This window comes from Balaenoptera borealis (genome assembly GCF_965194805.1).
Source record: "Balaenoptera borealis genome assembly, chromosome: 3".
Classification (NCBI taxonomy): Eukaryota; Metazoa; Chordata; class Mammalia; order Artiodactyla; family Balaenopteridae; genus Balaenoptera; species Balaenoptera borealis.
Window position 1 is genome coordinate 156,107,362 of NC_138866.1, and position 14,844 is coordinate 156,122,205.

Below are 14,844 nucleotides of genomic sequence, written 5' to 3' on the forward strand. Positions count from 1 at the left end.
CCCCTGCCCTTGGATGGGGAGAGAGGGCTCCTACGGGGAGACTAGACTCAGCCAGGGTCCCAGCAGCTCGAGCAGGAAAGAGGATGAAACAGAGTAAGATTTTCTTCCTCAAGGTGTCTATTCCACGTGCTTATCAAATAGCTTTGTCCACATGTCCAGGTCAGCTTGGGGGTGCGTGTGTATTTTTAGATATATAAGTAAATGTGTGTGTGTGTGTGTGTGTGTGTGTACATGTGGCACACCTCAGAGATATGGTGGGTTCAGTTCCAGGTCACTGCAATAAAGCAAATGACATGGATTTCCAGTTTCCCAGTGCATAAACGTTATGTTTACACTCAACTGCAGTCTATTAAGTGTGCAGTGGCATTACTTCTGACAAAACTATGTGCCGATAGACTTGCTCGATGCGGGGTGGCCCCAGACCTTCAATTTGTAAGAAGCATAGTATCCGTGAAGCGCAGTAAATAGAAGGGTGGTAAGACAAGGTGTGCATGTGTGTTCCACATTACTGAAGTAGTTACCAGTAAGTTAACTAAGTTAACTAAGTAAGTTAACTAAGTTAACTGAGTCCTAGAAACTTTCCAATTTTGGTCAGGAGAGAACAGAACCAGCCGTTGGAGCTTCACGGGACCTGCGAGGTCGGGCCTGTGGGCAGTGGGGAGGCCGCGCTCTGACCCACTGGCACCCTGTCCACACCCTCCACGCTCGCCTCCATCTAGGAAACAAGGGCTCAAACCACAGGGTCACTGAGGTTGCTCAGTTCTGTGACTTTGATTTCGTGGAACAGTCAGGGTAACAGCCTCAGCTTCCCATCTTGTTGGTGGTTGTGTTTTGTGGGAAGGGGATATTCATGAGAGCTTGTCGTGTTTCTTAAAATCTGAGGCTGAGTGGACAACGTTCCAGGGCCAGTCCCTCCTGCCGTGGCTTCCCGGCCCCACCAAAAACCAGTGACCGGAAGCTAGCCTCCCGCTGCCCACAAGCACAGGCCTGACTCCAGCTGCAAAGGTAACCACCTGTCAGGTAATTTTGAAATGCAAGAGGTGTTCCTGTCATTTGGACTGTTTCAGCCCTCATGTATTCCTTCTACAAGCAAGAGGGAGGTGCACCACCCGACAGACACGCCTGCACTTTCCCTCACCGGCACACATGCTCCGTCTGCTCTGGGGTCTCCTCCACACTCCCAGCAGATCCACCCCCAACCGGCTTTTCAGTCCCCACCCCACACGGCTTTGTTGTCTCTCCGGTTTCATGAGCCAAAACATTGTTTCTACTGCAGGCACCCGTCCAGCTCTTTCCTTGTTAAATAATTGTACAAACTGTTCAAACAAGCTGTGTTCATTTTTCTTTTTCTTTTCTTTTTTTCCCCTTTTTGGTTTGGAGGGGAAAAAATAAAGGAAAGAGAGAAGGGATGGTCCCAGAGAACTGGGTTTTTTTCTTGAGAACTCCAGAACCTGGAGTTCTCAATCACACAGTCACTGCTAATATTTCCTACCACCCAGGTGGGGATGGGATCCTGGGGGTGGGGAATGGGATTCCAGGGAGGATGGGATCTGGGGGATGGGATTCCAGGTGGGGATGGGATTCCATGGCGGGGGGATGAGATTCCACAGGGGGAGTGGGATTCCAGGTGGGGAAAGGATCCCGGGTAGGGACAGGATTCTAGCGGGGAATGGGATCCCAGAAGGGGATGGGATCCTAGGGGGGGATGGGATTCCAGGGGGGAATGGGATTCAATGGGGGATGGGATTCCAAGGGGGATTGGATACCAGGGGGGATGGGATCCCAGGCAGGGATGGGATCCTGGGGAGGGGGGAACGGGATTCCAGGCAGGGAAGGGATCCCAGGGGGGTGGGAGCAGGTCCTCCTGCTCTGGGAAGCCCAGGTGGTGCCCCCCACCACCCCAAGGGTCTCAGCCTTTGGGGTCCCCCTCTGCACGTGGGGCTGGGGCTCTCGGGGAAGGGGCTCTGCTTACTGAGGTTGTCCTCATCCTCCGTGTGCGCGGCCCCAGGGCTCACGTGCTTGAAGGAAGCGATGAAGGCGGACAGCATACTCACTTTGTCTGGAAAGAAAAGAAGGACAGGAAATGCACTTTTGACATCGAGTTTCAGAAAAACTCAGTGCTTTCATATGTTCTTATTACTGAGGGTTTGGACATGGGAGGTTGAAAGGTCATTTTTGGTTTTAGCCACTTCATTCTGGTTCAGTCTTTTATTGAATTTCTGACAGCATTTTATCAAATTCCCCTCTCCAGCTTTAAACTTTATGATTTCCATCTTTCTTCTTTTCTTATTTTTGGCATCTCCATGTCCCTCAAAACTGGAAGTCACCATCTGCAGGGCAGCCCCCTAGCCTGAGCCTGCACGGAGCTGGGTGGGCAGGGCCTGCAGACAAAGGACGTTTCACAGAGAGGAGCTAAGGCCAGTGAAGAAATGCCTCAATGAAACAAGAGTCCTGCAAACAGAGCCAAGACTATTTCTCCCCAGTAGTGGAGAACCTGTTTGTGGGCTTGAGAAAATGAAAAAAAAAAGGACTTATGAAACCTGTAAAATATAGTTACTGTTTGAGCAAAAGTAGACGGAACAGGAGGAGGGAACGGACAGGGGCCCTAGAGCTTCCCCTGAAGTGGGGGCGGTAACTGAAGTGGCAGAGGAGCCCAGGGACCCCCTGCCTGCAGCCCTGGGGGTGGTCCCGGGTGCAGATCTCCTGAGCACAGTGCAGAGGGGAACTCGGACCCGAGAGGAGGTGGCGCTTGGGACCAACGGGCTCAGCTATTTCCCTCTGAACAGAGACAAAGGACAAGTGGGTTGAAGCCCAATTGGGAGAAATGAAAGAATGACTACTGAAGGGACCAGAAGGAAAGCTCCTTATATCAGAGCCCTAACCCTCACACTAACCCATAACCCCTAACCATAACCCCTAACCCTAACCTCTAACCCAAACCCTTAACCCAACCCTAACCCCTAACCCTAATCCCTAACCCCTAACCCTAACCTCTAACCCAAACACTTAACCCAACCCTAACCCCTAACCCCTAACCCTAACCCTAACCCCTAACCATAACCTCTAACCCAAACACTTAACCCAACCCTAACCCCTAACCCTAACCTCTAACACAAACCCCTAACCCAACCCTAATCCCTAACCCTTAACCCAACCCTAACCCCTAACCCTAATCCCTAACCCCTAACCCTAACCTCTAACCCAAACCCTTAACCCAACCCTAACCCCTGACCCCTAACCCTAACCATAACCCCTAACCCTAACCTCTAACCCAAACCCCTAACCCAACCCTAATCCCTAACTCCTAACCCTAATCCCTAACCCCTAACCCTAACCCTAACACCTAACCCCTAACCCTAACCTTAACCCCAACCAGAAGTGAGTCCACAGAAGAACCCAGCCCCGACACCCCCGGAGCCGCTGTGCACAGGCCCCTACCCCTCACGGCTCTGTCCCCTCGAGGCTGCAGCATTCGTGACTTTCCATGTGAACCTTGACTATGTTTAGAAAACTGCAGAAGGCAGAACCCTTGTTGCTCATCCATGGTGTCACAGGGTCGCCATGGGGTTGCCCTTGCCCTGCCTTTGGCTGGGTTGTCCAGGGTCCCTCATCAGGGACACTTTAACATGCTCCGTGCATCATGCTGCCTTTGTCTGCTTCTGTCGTAGGAAAGGAGCTCCGGTTTCGGGCTCATCTAAGTGTGATCTCTCCTGGAAACGTCAACTGGCGGTTTATTATGCAGTCAGCCTCCAGGTTTCCAGACCCAGGCCTGAAACTTACTCTTTTTCTTTCAATTCTGAGCCTGTTTTCTCTTTAGCCGAGTTTTCCAGAGGCCAGGGGAGTTCACACTGAAATTCATTCAGGAGCGTGTTAACAGCTGTTGTTTCCATTAGGGACGAGGAACAATACAATGTTCACTCGGAGAACAATAAATAACTCAAATACAGAAAGCCTGCTACCTCTTCATTCTGCCGAACACGAAGAATAAGCCCAGGGAAGGCCCAGTTCCCCAAACCCTCATGGCTGAGCTAATTTACTACACGAGAATGAAATCTCTTGCTTGAGTTATAATTTCATTAAGAGAGAACAATAATGTTCCAGAAAGAGTGTGAAGCTCAAATGATTTAGTCTCGAGCATCTCAAAATGAAATTACAATTTTCTAATAAAGCAGGGCAACCAGCCAGACACCCACAAAAACACACTAAAACAATTCAGAGCTCACCTTAGCCAAACTGTGAAATACTTAAAGATTGTTTTCCATCCATCAGAGTTCTGGATTTCTAGGGTGGCCAGATTTGTCAAATAAAAATTCAAGACACCTGGTTAAGACTGAGTTTTGAATACACAACAGATACTTTTCTGTGTATATACATCTCTAATATCATGTGGGACATACATACATTAAAAAAATTATTCATTGTTTATCTGAAATTCAAATTTAAGGCAAAGGACTTGAATAAGCATTTCTACAAAGAAGATATACAAATGGCCAATTAGCACATGAAAAGATATTCAGCATCATTAATCATTAGGGAAATGCAAATAAAAACTATAGGGAGACACCACCTCACACACATTAGGATGGCTGCTATCAAAAAAACCCTAGAAAGTAACAAGTGTTGGTGAGAATGTGGAGAAATTGGAACCCTTGTGCGCTGTTGGTGGGAATGTAAAATGGTTCAACCACTGTGAAACCCACAACTCCGCTCTGGGTATAGACCCAAAAAGAACTGAAAGTAGGGACTCAAAGAGTTATCTGTACACCCACATTCACTGTAGCATGATTCTCAATAGCCAAATGTGGAAGCAACCCAAGTGTCCACGGATGGATGGATGGATGGATAAAGAAATGTGGTCTGTACACACAGGGAATATTATTTGTCCTTAAAAAGGAACGGAATTCTGACACATGCTACAACACGGATGAACCTTGAAGACATTATACGAAACTCAATAAGCCAGTCACAAAAAGACAAATGTTGTATGATCCACGTAGATGAGGTCCCTAGAGAAGTAGAAATTATAGATACAGAAAGGAGAATGGTGGTTCCCAGGGGCTGGGGGATGGAGAGGGGGAGAGTTGTTTAGTGAAGACAGAGTTTCAGTTTGAGGAAATAAGAAAGTTCTGGACACAGATGTGGTGATGGTTGCACAACAATACAAATGTACTCAATGTCACTGAACTACATGCTTAAAAATGGTGAATATGACACATTTCATGTTATGTATGTTTTACTACAATTTAAAAAATAAAAAATAATTCAAATTTGACTGGACATCCTGTGGTTTTTCTGTGAACCCTATCCCTTCTTGCCCCATCCACTCCTCGGTGGATTTTGGATTTCACGGGCCGGCTTAAACCCAGCAGACAAACCAGGCAGGAAGCACCAAAGCTGCTGAGTCAGCCCAACTGAAACTCCAACTACCCATCTCCTACCACGATACTTCATGAAAGAGGAATGTTTAACCCTGAAGGCACATACCCTCTGACTGAGAAACAATTGTTCTTGAGAAAGGACAGACCGAGTCTTTATTTATTTATTTATAAATTTTTGGCCGCAGCGCATGGCTTGTGAGATCTTCGTTCCCCGACCAGGGATCAAACCCGCACCCTTGGCAGCGAAAGTGCAGAGTCCTAACCACTGGACCGCCAGGGAACTCCCCCAGACCGAGTCTTTAGAATGTCATTAGGGAAAAGGGTGAGGAATTACATTTTCTATTTAGAAAAATTCTAAAAAAAATTATTTGCTGTCGATGACTTTTTCGGTAGTTGTTTCCTTGACATGCGCCTGTCAGTTTGGTATCTACGTCTACTGGCTCCAGGTGAGCAGAGCCCCAGTAGCCAACTGGTTCTGGTCTTTGTGTTTCTCATGGTCACCTTAGAAAACCTGGTTTCATGCCGGTTACTTACTGATGGAAAATAGAGGACCTGCTTTTCTTTCTCGCAGTTCTGGTTTGGGTCCGCTGAAAGCAGCTGGTTAACAGGACTCCCAGCCTCCCACTGGAGAGTCAGAAGAAGGAGAGGGACTTCCTCCAGGGAAAGCAGCTGGAAGGGCTGGGTGCTCCCTGCCCCGCAGCTGTGTCTGTGGCTCTCAGCTCGGGCCCAGGGTCCCTGCGAACCAGCTGGATGTTGGCCTGAGTGAGATGCATTGACCTGGACTGGCCCCTGTGAGGAGAGCACCTGGCGTGGCCTCCAATCAGGGGTTGTTTCTAGGGAAGTTCTGGTCACCATCCATCATATTAACGATGTTTTTAATGAATTACTTGGAATGACCCAGGGCATTTGTATAAACCTTATTGCTCACTGCAAAATAAATGGCTCTGGCCTAAGTTGATGTGATTTCATATACTTCTGGAGCATGTGGGGAAGCATTTTCAGGGGCAGAAGCCGTTTCCTGGAAACGGATGAGATCCCATTGGTTGACAATATTGATAATGAAGAACAAACACAATTTGGTAACGACATAAAGATAGAAAAATGGAACAAAATGGAGGGTTCAGAAATGGAATCATACCTGTGTGATCAACCGATTTTCAACAAAGATCTCAAAGTCATACACTGAGGTGAAAGAAAGTCTTTTTAACAAACAGTGCTGAAAACCTGTACACCATCTTGGAAAAAAGTGAATTCTGAGCTCTATCTTGTATCATAATGAAAATGTTCACTAAATGGATCATAAAATCTAATACTATAAAACTCCTAGAAGAAAATATAGGAGCTTACTTTCATGGTCTCCATGTTGGCAGATTTCTTAGACATAGAAAGCACCAATCATAAAAGAAAATATAATTTTCATCAAAATTAAAAATTTCAGCTCAATGAAATACACTGTTAAGAAAACTAAAAGCAAGCCACAGATTGGGATAATATATTTACAATCAGGACAACTGATTTTTATCCAGAATAAAAGAAGAACTCTTGGGGCTTCCCTGGTGGCACAGTGGTTGAGAATCTGCCTGCCAATGCAGGGGACACGGGTTCGAGTCCTTGTCTGGGAAGATCCCACATGCCGCGGAGCAACTAGGCCCATGAGCCACAACTACTGAGCCTGCGCGTCTGTAGCCTGTGCTCCGCAACAAGAGAGGCCGCGATAGTGAGAGGCCAGCGCACCGCAATGAAGAGTGGCCTCCGCTTGCAGCAACTAGAGAAAGCCCTCGCACAGAAACGAAGACCCAATACAGCCAAAAATAAATAAATAAATAAATAAATTAAAAAAAAGAACTCTTATAACGTAATAAGAAAGGACAAAAAATTCCAATTAAAAAAACGGGCAAAATACTTGAACAGAAACTTGACAAAGGAAAATATTCACATAGCCAGTAAACACATCCCCAAGCACTCAACAGTGGTACACGTTAAGGAAATGCAAACTAAAACCATAGAGAGATATCAACACTCTTGAACGGCTGAGATTAAGAAGACTGACACAGGAAAATCAGAACACTCGTCCACTGGGACGATAACTCTGGAAAATGTTTTGGCTGCTAAGGGCACACCTATCCTATGATCCCCAATTCCACCCTAGACATTTACCCAAGACAAAGGAAATATATGTGTTCAAGAAAAAACCTGAGCCGGAATGTTTAGAGAAATTTTATTCATGACAGCTCAAAATTAGAAGCATCCCAAATGCCCATTAACAGAAGAATATGTACATGAAGTGTTTAAAATTTATACACCGGGAGGCTACCAGAAATAAAACTGAGATGGATGACTCTCTAGAACATTATGCTGAGCAAAAAAATTTAGGCGGAAAAGAGAACACGCCATGTAATTCCAGCAGAGGCAAAACTACCCTCTGGTGACAGATCAGACAGGGGCTGCCCCTAAGGGTCAGTGCAGGTTGGCTGGGAGGGGCGGGAGGGGTCTTTCTGGTAGGACGAAACCTTCTATATTAGACCGATATGCGTGGTACACGTGTGTGTGCATTTGTCACTGGACTGTAAGAGTACACTTTGTACTTTTCTCCGTATGTAAATTATACCTCAATTATTTAAAAATATTAAAAGATAAAAAAAGTGACTGGACAAGAAAAGAAATGATGTGAAGCCAGCGTCAGAGCATTATTTACTCCAGAAAGGAGAAAAGTGAGGACAACAGATACTAAAGGTAAACTGTAGGTGCAGTCAGGCCCCCTTATCGGGACCTGGGTTTGTCTTTTTCTTTTTTCTTTTTTGCTTACTTTATAGATTTGGAAGCTCAAATGTATTTAAAAGGCTTTAAGAAGACTCTCAAAGATAAGGCTCTTTGGAGCGGTCCTCGGACTCACGTCCAGACAGCTGTACATATGGCAACAGAGGGAGCGAGAACTCACGTGAGCGGGATGGGGGCCACGGAAGGTTGCAAGCATCAGGCCCCGCCACACGCTCCGCAGCTGCGGAGACTCAGTTTACCCACGAGGAGCTGGAAAATGTCGACGTTTTGGAGCCTGCTTTTGTGAAAGCCATGTTTGCTTTTACAGACTGTTGTGTTTATCAACAATTTATGAAACAGTTTTTACCAAGTAAGATGAAAATTTAAAAAACGCCTTGCGGCACGAGCCCATGTCAGTTACCCGGAAAATCTGTCCATGGGAAATAACATGTTTGCTGGAAATTTTAATAAAAACCGTAATTGCTAAAATACCTAAGGATTTGATCTTCTACTGCAAAGCACTAAATAGTTCACAGGTTATTTTTAAAAAATTAGATCACTCGCGCACTTGGGTTCTGCCCTATTTCAACCGTTTGGAGTGAGCTTTTGTGCTTGTGTCCTCTGAGTCTGTGGGCCAGGCGCTGCTCCGTCCAGCGCAGCTCAGCCGCGAAACAGAAAGAAGGTGACAGTTGGAAGCTGCCGAGCGCAGTCGGTACCTTTGGGCTACAAACCCCAGCCTCCTTTACACGTTCCCTTCTTATGTTTTCTTTTTGCCAAAACGCACTCTGACAGATGGCCCCCCTCAGGCTTGACCCACTTTCCTTCCTGACTGTGTCTTCTCCCCCAACACAGGTATGTCTTGAACGGATGCTGCTTCTAGCCAAACACAAACGCAAATCAGCCTGAACAGGTGGGTGACCTCGGGAAGTAAGAAAATAATTAACCTCCATGCAGGCAGGAGAAAGGAATAATGTTTTGGAGGACAGGCAAAGATATTTTCTCGCATATTTTCAGGAATGTGTATTTTAAGAGGCCATTTTCAGGCTGCCATCTATGAACAAGGGAATTCAGGCGAAGAAATACTCTGGGTCTGCACCGAGTTCTGTAACACGAGAGGGTCTGCTTCTCACAAGGAGTGAGGCTCTTCTGGTAACTTCCAGGTGTATAAAACTCATGATTTTGGTCTTGAAACAGGCAGCCAGCCTGTGTCTGTTCCTCATTCTTTGTATGGGCTGAACTGTGTCCTCCCCCAAAATTCACGTCAAGTCCGACCCCCAGGACCTCAGAATGTGACTGCATTTGGAGATGGGTCTTTAAAGAGGTGATTAAGGTTAAATGATGCCTTCAGGGTAGATCGTAATCCCATGTGACTTCAAAGAAGAGGTGAGGACCCAGACACTCATGGAGGGACCACCACGTGAGGACACAGGGAGAAGGCGGCGTCCACACCCAGGGGAGAGGCCTCAGAGGACCCGGCCCTGCCCACACCTGGATCTCAGACTCCCAGCCTCCAGAACTATGAGAAATAAATGTCTGTTGTTTAAACCCGTGTCTGTGGTCCTTTGTCACGGCAGCCCGAGCAGACTAATATACTCACTTAACAAATCTTTATCGAATGCAAATTAGTTGTACCCCTAACCAATAATTTCACAGTCTAATGCTAGGAAGGAACAGTGCTGAGGGACTTGGCCTGTCCAGGGGCACCTGGGAGGTCGGTAGGGGGGGCATCTTGCAGGAGGTGACCTGATAGCTAATAATACCGTCCACCCCTTACTACGCACAGGAGGTCTGGCTCCAGAGCCAAGCGTACTTCCACTGAAAGGTGAGTCTGGGATGACCCAAGTTAGGGGAGGGGAAGGCCAGGCCAGCAGAGGGGCCACCTGTGCAGCTCTGTCTGGGCCTGGAGTCTTGATTCTGAACAGGGGGCCCCAGGGGGCTGGAGGGCAGCAAACATAAACCTTCTGGATTGTGAGGGGTGAGTGGGAGGGAGGGTGGGAGAGGGGAGAGTGGGGGAGAGGGAGAAAGAGAAAGGGAGGGAGGGAAGAAGAAGGAGGGGGAGAGAAAACTCTCATCCAAGATGGGTCTGAGGCCCAGACATGGTTCCCAGCATCACCCCGCACTTGCCCCCGGGAGACCCGACATTTGGAAACTGTTGCTGAGGGGACATGGGGGCCAGTTAAAATATCCAGTGGATACACCTCGACTTTGGCCAATTAAACAGAGATGTTTCCCCTTCCATCTCCCTGGATGGGCTCAGACTCGGTTATGAGATGGTCAACTTCCATCTGGGCTGAGTTTCACAGATTGGAAATAACTAGAAAGTTACGGGCCTGCTTGAGACTCACTGAGGGACAAAGAGGAGGAGGGGACAGAGGAGGTTAAAAGAAGAAAAGCACAATAATCGTCCATGTTTATGCTCCAAGGGGCTGAAACTTCCAAATGAGCCGGTGAGGACTCTGCAGCCGACACCCTGGCCCGGGTGTGAGGCTGGGGTCCCTGGGCTTACCCGGGAGACCCTTCATGCAGGGCTGGGATGGGGGGGTGAAGAGGAGGAGACTTTTTCATCCATTACAGACTCAAAGGAAGTCAGGAATATCCAACACCTGAATTTCTCTTCAAAGCTCCCAAATTTCGTAGGAAGAGATCCCCTAAGTGAGAGTTGCAGTGGCTCCTGCCGCTGGGAGGACGGCTAATAAATATGCGTATCAAATAGGACCTCCAGTGCACGGGAATTAGAAGCATGGCTCTCAAGGAGTTGTTGGAGCAATAAGAGGTCTCTTATGGAATCCACCATTTCCTCGTGGTTTAATTTCTCAGGCACATTGTCCTCCTCCTGGGAAGCTTCCCCTCAAAGTCATGGGCTAAGACCTCCCCATGCCAGCGTGGGCCACCTGGCCAGGCCACGGTCCCGGTGCTGCGAGCAGCCTTGAGGACCACACAGACATTCCAGCTACACCTGGATTATTTTGGGAAGCGGGGGTGGGAGGCTAAAAACAAACCAGCTCACACCAGATCATTCTACGTGAACAGCAGGCAAAGACACGGATGGCTGACAAATGACTGACGGGATGGGACTCTTTGCCAGAAAGTGCATTTAAACAACAGAAAATCTGCATCTAAAGGTGTATGTTCACACTTTGCCAGGGTGCTCAGGGCCTTTGGGAAGCCCTGCGCTCCCCTCTGATGCTCCATAGGGAGTGGTGCACGTGCCAGTGTAGACATCTCTCTAGATTCCTTTCGGGTCCCCCATGAACCTTGGGGTGCAAGGGCTACTTTGGGCTCCGTCCCTCACACTGAGGACAGTGGTCCTGCTGGACAGTGCGTGGTGTCAGACCCGATGGCCCTGCGGCCGGACACGCTGTGCGCCACCTTCTCCATCAGGCGAGGAGACGCCAACCTGGGGACGGGTGGCGGATGGCCTGGGAGGTGGGAAGCTGAGCTCCGCGCGACGCTGTCCAAGGCCTTTCTAGGCTCCGAGACCCGCCGGGAAAGCCGGAGTTGCTTCCAGGACATCTTCCTGATCCTCCTTCTGGCCAGTGTGGTCGAGGCCCACCAGCCACTCCTTCAGCAAACGCCCCTTGTCTGTCCAGAGTGCCTGGCCTGCAGCACCCTGGTTGGTAGCAACTGCCTAGTAGACTTTTCTGGGCAAAGTTTTTACCCAGATAGAAATGTGTTTCTCCAATTAGGAAAACAGATGTGTTCTCGCTTCATGTCACTCACACAGGTGTCTGCCATGGGAAGCCCCCTTGGTCTGGGACGGTCTCCTCTGGTTCCAGGGCTTCTGGCGCTCGCGGCTGGATGGGGGGTGCTGTTGATGTCAGCTCCAACGTCCAAGGCGAGAGGAACAACCTGTTGTCTTGCGGCTTCCTGTGTTTGTCTGTGACACCGTGAGTCGTGCGTCCACCGAGGGGTCCCTGGTAGGGGCGGAGGGTGCTCCTGGTTACCTGGTCAGAGAGAGCAGGTGACCAAGGGCTTCAGGGGGAGGTTGAACTGCAGGGGGTTTGGGGCTGAAATCAGGAGCCTCCACTGCTCACCGGCCCTGAGGACCCGTGAGGCCTCGAGGGATGGTCCTGTGATTCAGGTCAGGAATTGAGTTAAAGAACCAGCTTGAAGCAGGAGATTCTCAGGAGGTAAGAATTTGACCCTAAAGACCCACGCAAGTCCTCCAAGAACTGTTGCCAGTGACCTGCAGATACGGTGACAGGTACAACCCTCTGCGCGAGGGGCGAGTCCTGCACAGGCTCTGCGATTCATGTCCCCAGAGTCCTCCTTCCATGTTGCTGGCTCTTCACACGTCTGGCACTTCCTCTGTTGGCATCCTCTGGCCTCCCTGCCCTCTTCTCTTTGGAGACATGCTAACCACAAGTCCCTCTATTTTATACTTTTCCTTCTATTTCCATTTTGTAAAAAGGTTTCTCTGCCCCTTAATACCATCCAGCACGTCACAGGACACAATCATTCTCTGCAACTTTCTAGGCTTTGAGTGGATGCTGTCGCCTCTTACATTCCCAAAGGCAACTGGATCCAGTATTATTTTTATTTTATTTTCTAATATTACTTTAGTTACTTAAGTACTGAGTTGAGCTCATTTGGAAACTAGAAACAAGACATGACAGAACCTCCCCGCAGGTCGCCCTGTCCTCCGCAGGCTTTGTTTAGACGGGTTGTCAACACCATTTTCTTCTTCAGCGCTGTTTGAATGTGGCTAATTTCTTACCTCTTACAAGAATTAGATACTCCAATAACCAAAAATAGAACAACTGATCACATAAGTAATTGTTTAGAGAGCAGGTCAAAGTGTTAGTATCTGAATTTGCAAGTTTAATTATTTCTCTTTAGAGTGGCGCTCCTGGCTAATGTATGAAATGATCTTTATTAATTTGAAGCTCCCTAATGGACTGGTCTCTTCATGCAGACCGTCTCAGGACAAGTGAGGGCTGCTAATCACCCTTCCGGAGCTGACCCCAGCAGCCCTCCACCGGTCTGACGTGTGTAATGATCCACAATGCTCCTCATTACCCCACGTAATGGGGTCACACGTATTGACAAACATCAGTCCTACAGAGTGCTGAGAAGACCCCTCACTCCCAGTCCCCGATCACGCCTGCCCCTGTGTCTCTATGTCCTTCACATCAAGTACTGTCCCCGGTCAGTCTGGCTACTTGAACCCAGGGAGGAAACAGTTGGTCATTCATTCCGTCATCTGTTTATTCAGCGAAGATTGATGGAGCACTTACTATGCCCCAGGATCTAGAATGTTCCAGAACAGCCTAGAACAGCCTAGAACTCCCTCTTCCTGCTGTATTTTCTGCACAGCCTTTATCAGCATCTTCAACACTACGTGTCACACTTGCTTGACTGCCCACCTCTCCCGACTAGAACGTGGACTTCATGCGGGTGAGGATTCCCTTTCGTTTTCATGATAAGATCCTGTGATCTGCAGACAGGACCATTTCATGGGACGTGTGGGCGCTAGTCAGATGGGACTGAACAGAATTTTGGTCAACAGGGTCCTTTTCCTTTGCTCCTGGATTTCACCACAGTGCAGCCTTTCCTCCTTTCTGAGTGAACTCTGGTCGGTTGGCAGGGTCGTCCACATCTGTGGCTCGGGCCCCCGCCTCTCAGCCTCCTAGTTAAGTTGCTAACGAATGCTCAGGCATCCAGGAGGGGCTGCAGGCAGCCTGCAGGAGTCATGGTGGTGCGGTGTGGATAATCGTGCCCTAAGACTGCCTTGTAAATAAATGTCAGTATTCACCTGCTCAGGGGTTTTGTGGTATCGTTTTGGAGATGCTCCAGTCTTAACAGTTGCTGTTGAGGAAACTGGGGAAGTGACCAAGCAGAGAAGAGTCCCTGTGTCCTGTGACCAGGACTATAAGGGATGCTTTAATAGAGAGAGAACTAGGCAGGGGCCTGCCCAGGGAGCAGGGGTCAGGGAGCCCTCCAGGAGGGGGCAGAGGTCGTCCAGTGATATGACGATGCCCATTCTGTGTCACAGCCCAACGCTGCCTGCGTTTGGAGGCAGGTGTGAGGAAGAGGAAGAGGAGAACATGAACAGAAAAGGGAGTGTGTGCCGGACGAGGACGAGGTGAGGCCAGTGAGCACAGGCTGGCTGGGCACTCCGGGTGCCGGACGGGGTGGCCCCTGCGCTGGCCAGGCCTCGGGCGCTGGGCTCCCCGACAGGCCGCTCCTGGCTCCTTCAGAGCCAGAGGCCGTTTACAGAACGAGACACACTGCCTTGTGAAATATTAGTTTCTTATTACTTCTAGCGAGCAGTGGAGTAGAAAGCGGCGTGGTAGGTGGATTTTCTATAAGAGGCAACGTGTGTGTTCTCTATTAGATTCCACGAAAATCAATTTGCAACCCAGTTCAGCCTGGTAAAATTAGATCTAAAACTATTTAATTTTGTTTCAAGAGTGTTTTTCCCATCTGATGCCTGGCCTGCGGACATACAGTGATAAAATACCTTGAGTTATTGCGGGCTCTGTGCGCGTCTGTTGGAGGAGACGCACCCGGTGTTACGCATCTTCCCAGCGGCCGGTGCCCAGGATACAACGCGAGTCTCCCCCATCACCGCGAGGCTCATTTTTAATGCTCTTATTTTGCGTTCCACATGGTTTGGTAATAAGATGTGGCACATGGATGTGTTTAATTTGCCTGAGGACGTGTTTTTGTGTTTTCCGAGTCAGGCCCTGTGCTAGAACTGTTTGGG

General features: G+C 48.7%; 1 protein-coding gene across 1 annotated transcript in view; it reads right to left on the minus strand.

The window, feature by feature from the left end:
- Positions 1-14,844, minus strand: part of ADARB2 (adenosine deaminase RNA specific B2 (inactive)) — a 372,444-nt gene that overhangs the window by 104,059 nt on the left and 253,541 nt on the right. The window contains exon 2 of the mRNA XM_082386052.1: positions 1,973-2,059. Coding sequence (XP_082242178.1) covers positions 1,973-2,059 — 87 coding nt within the window. The remainder of the gene's footprint in view (positions 1-1,972; positions 2,060-14,844) is intronic.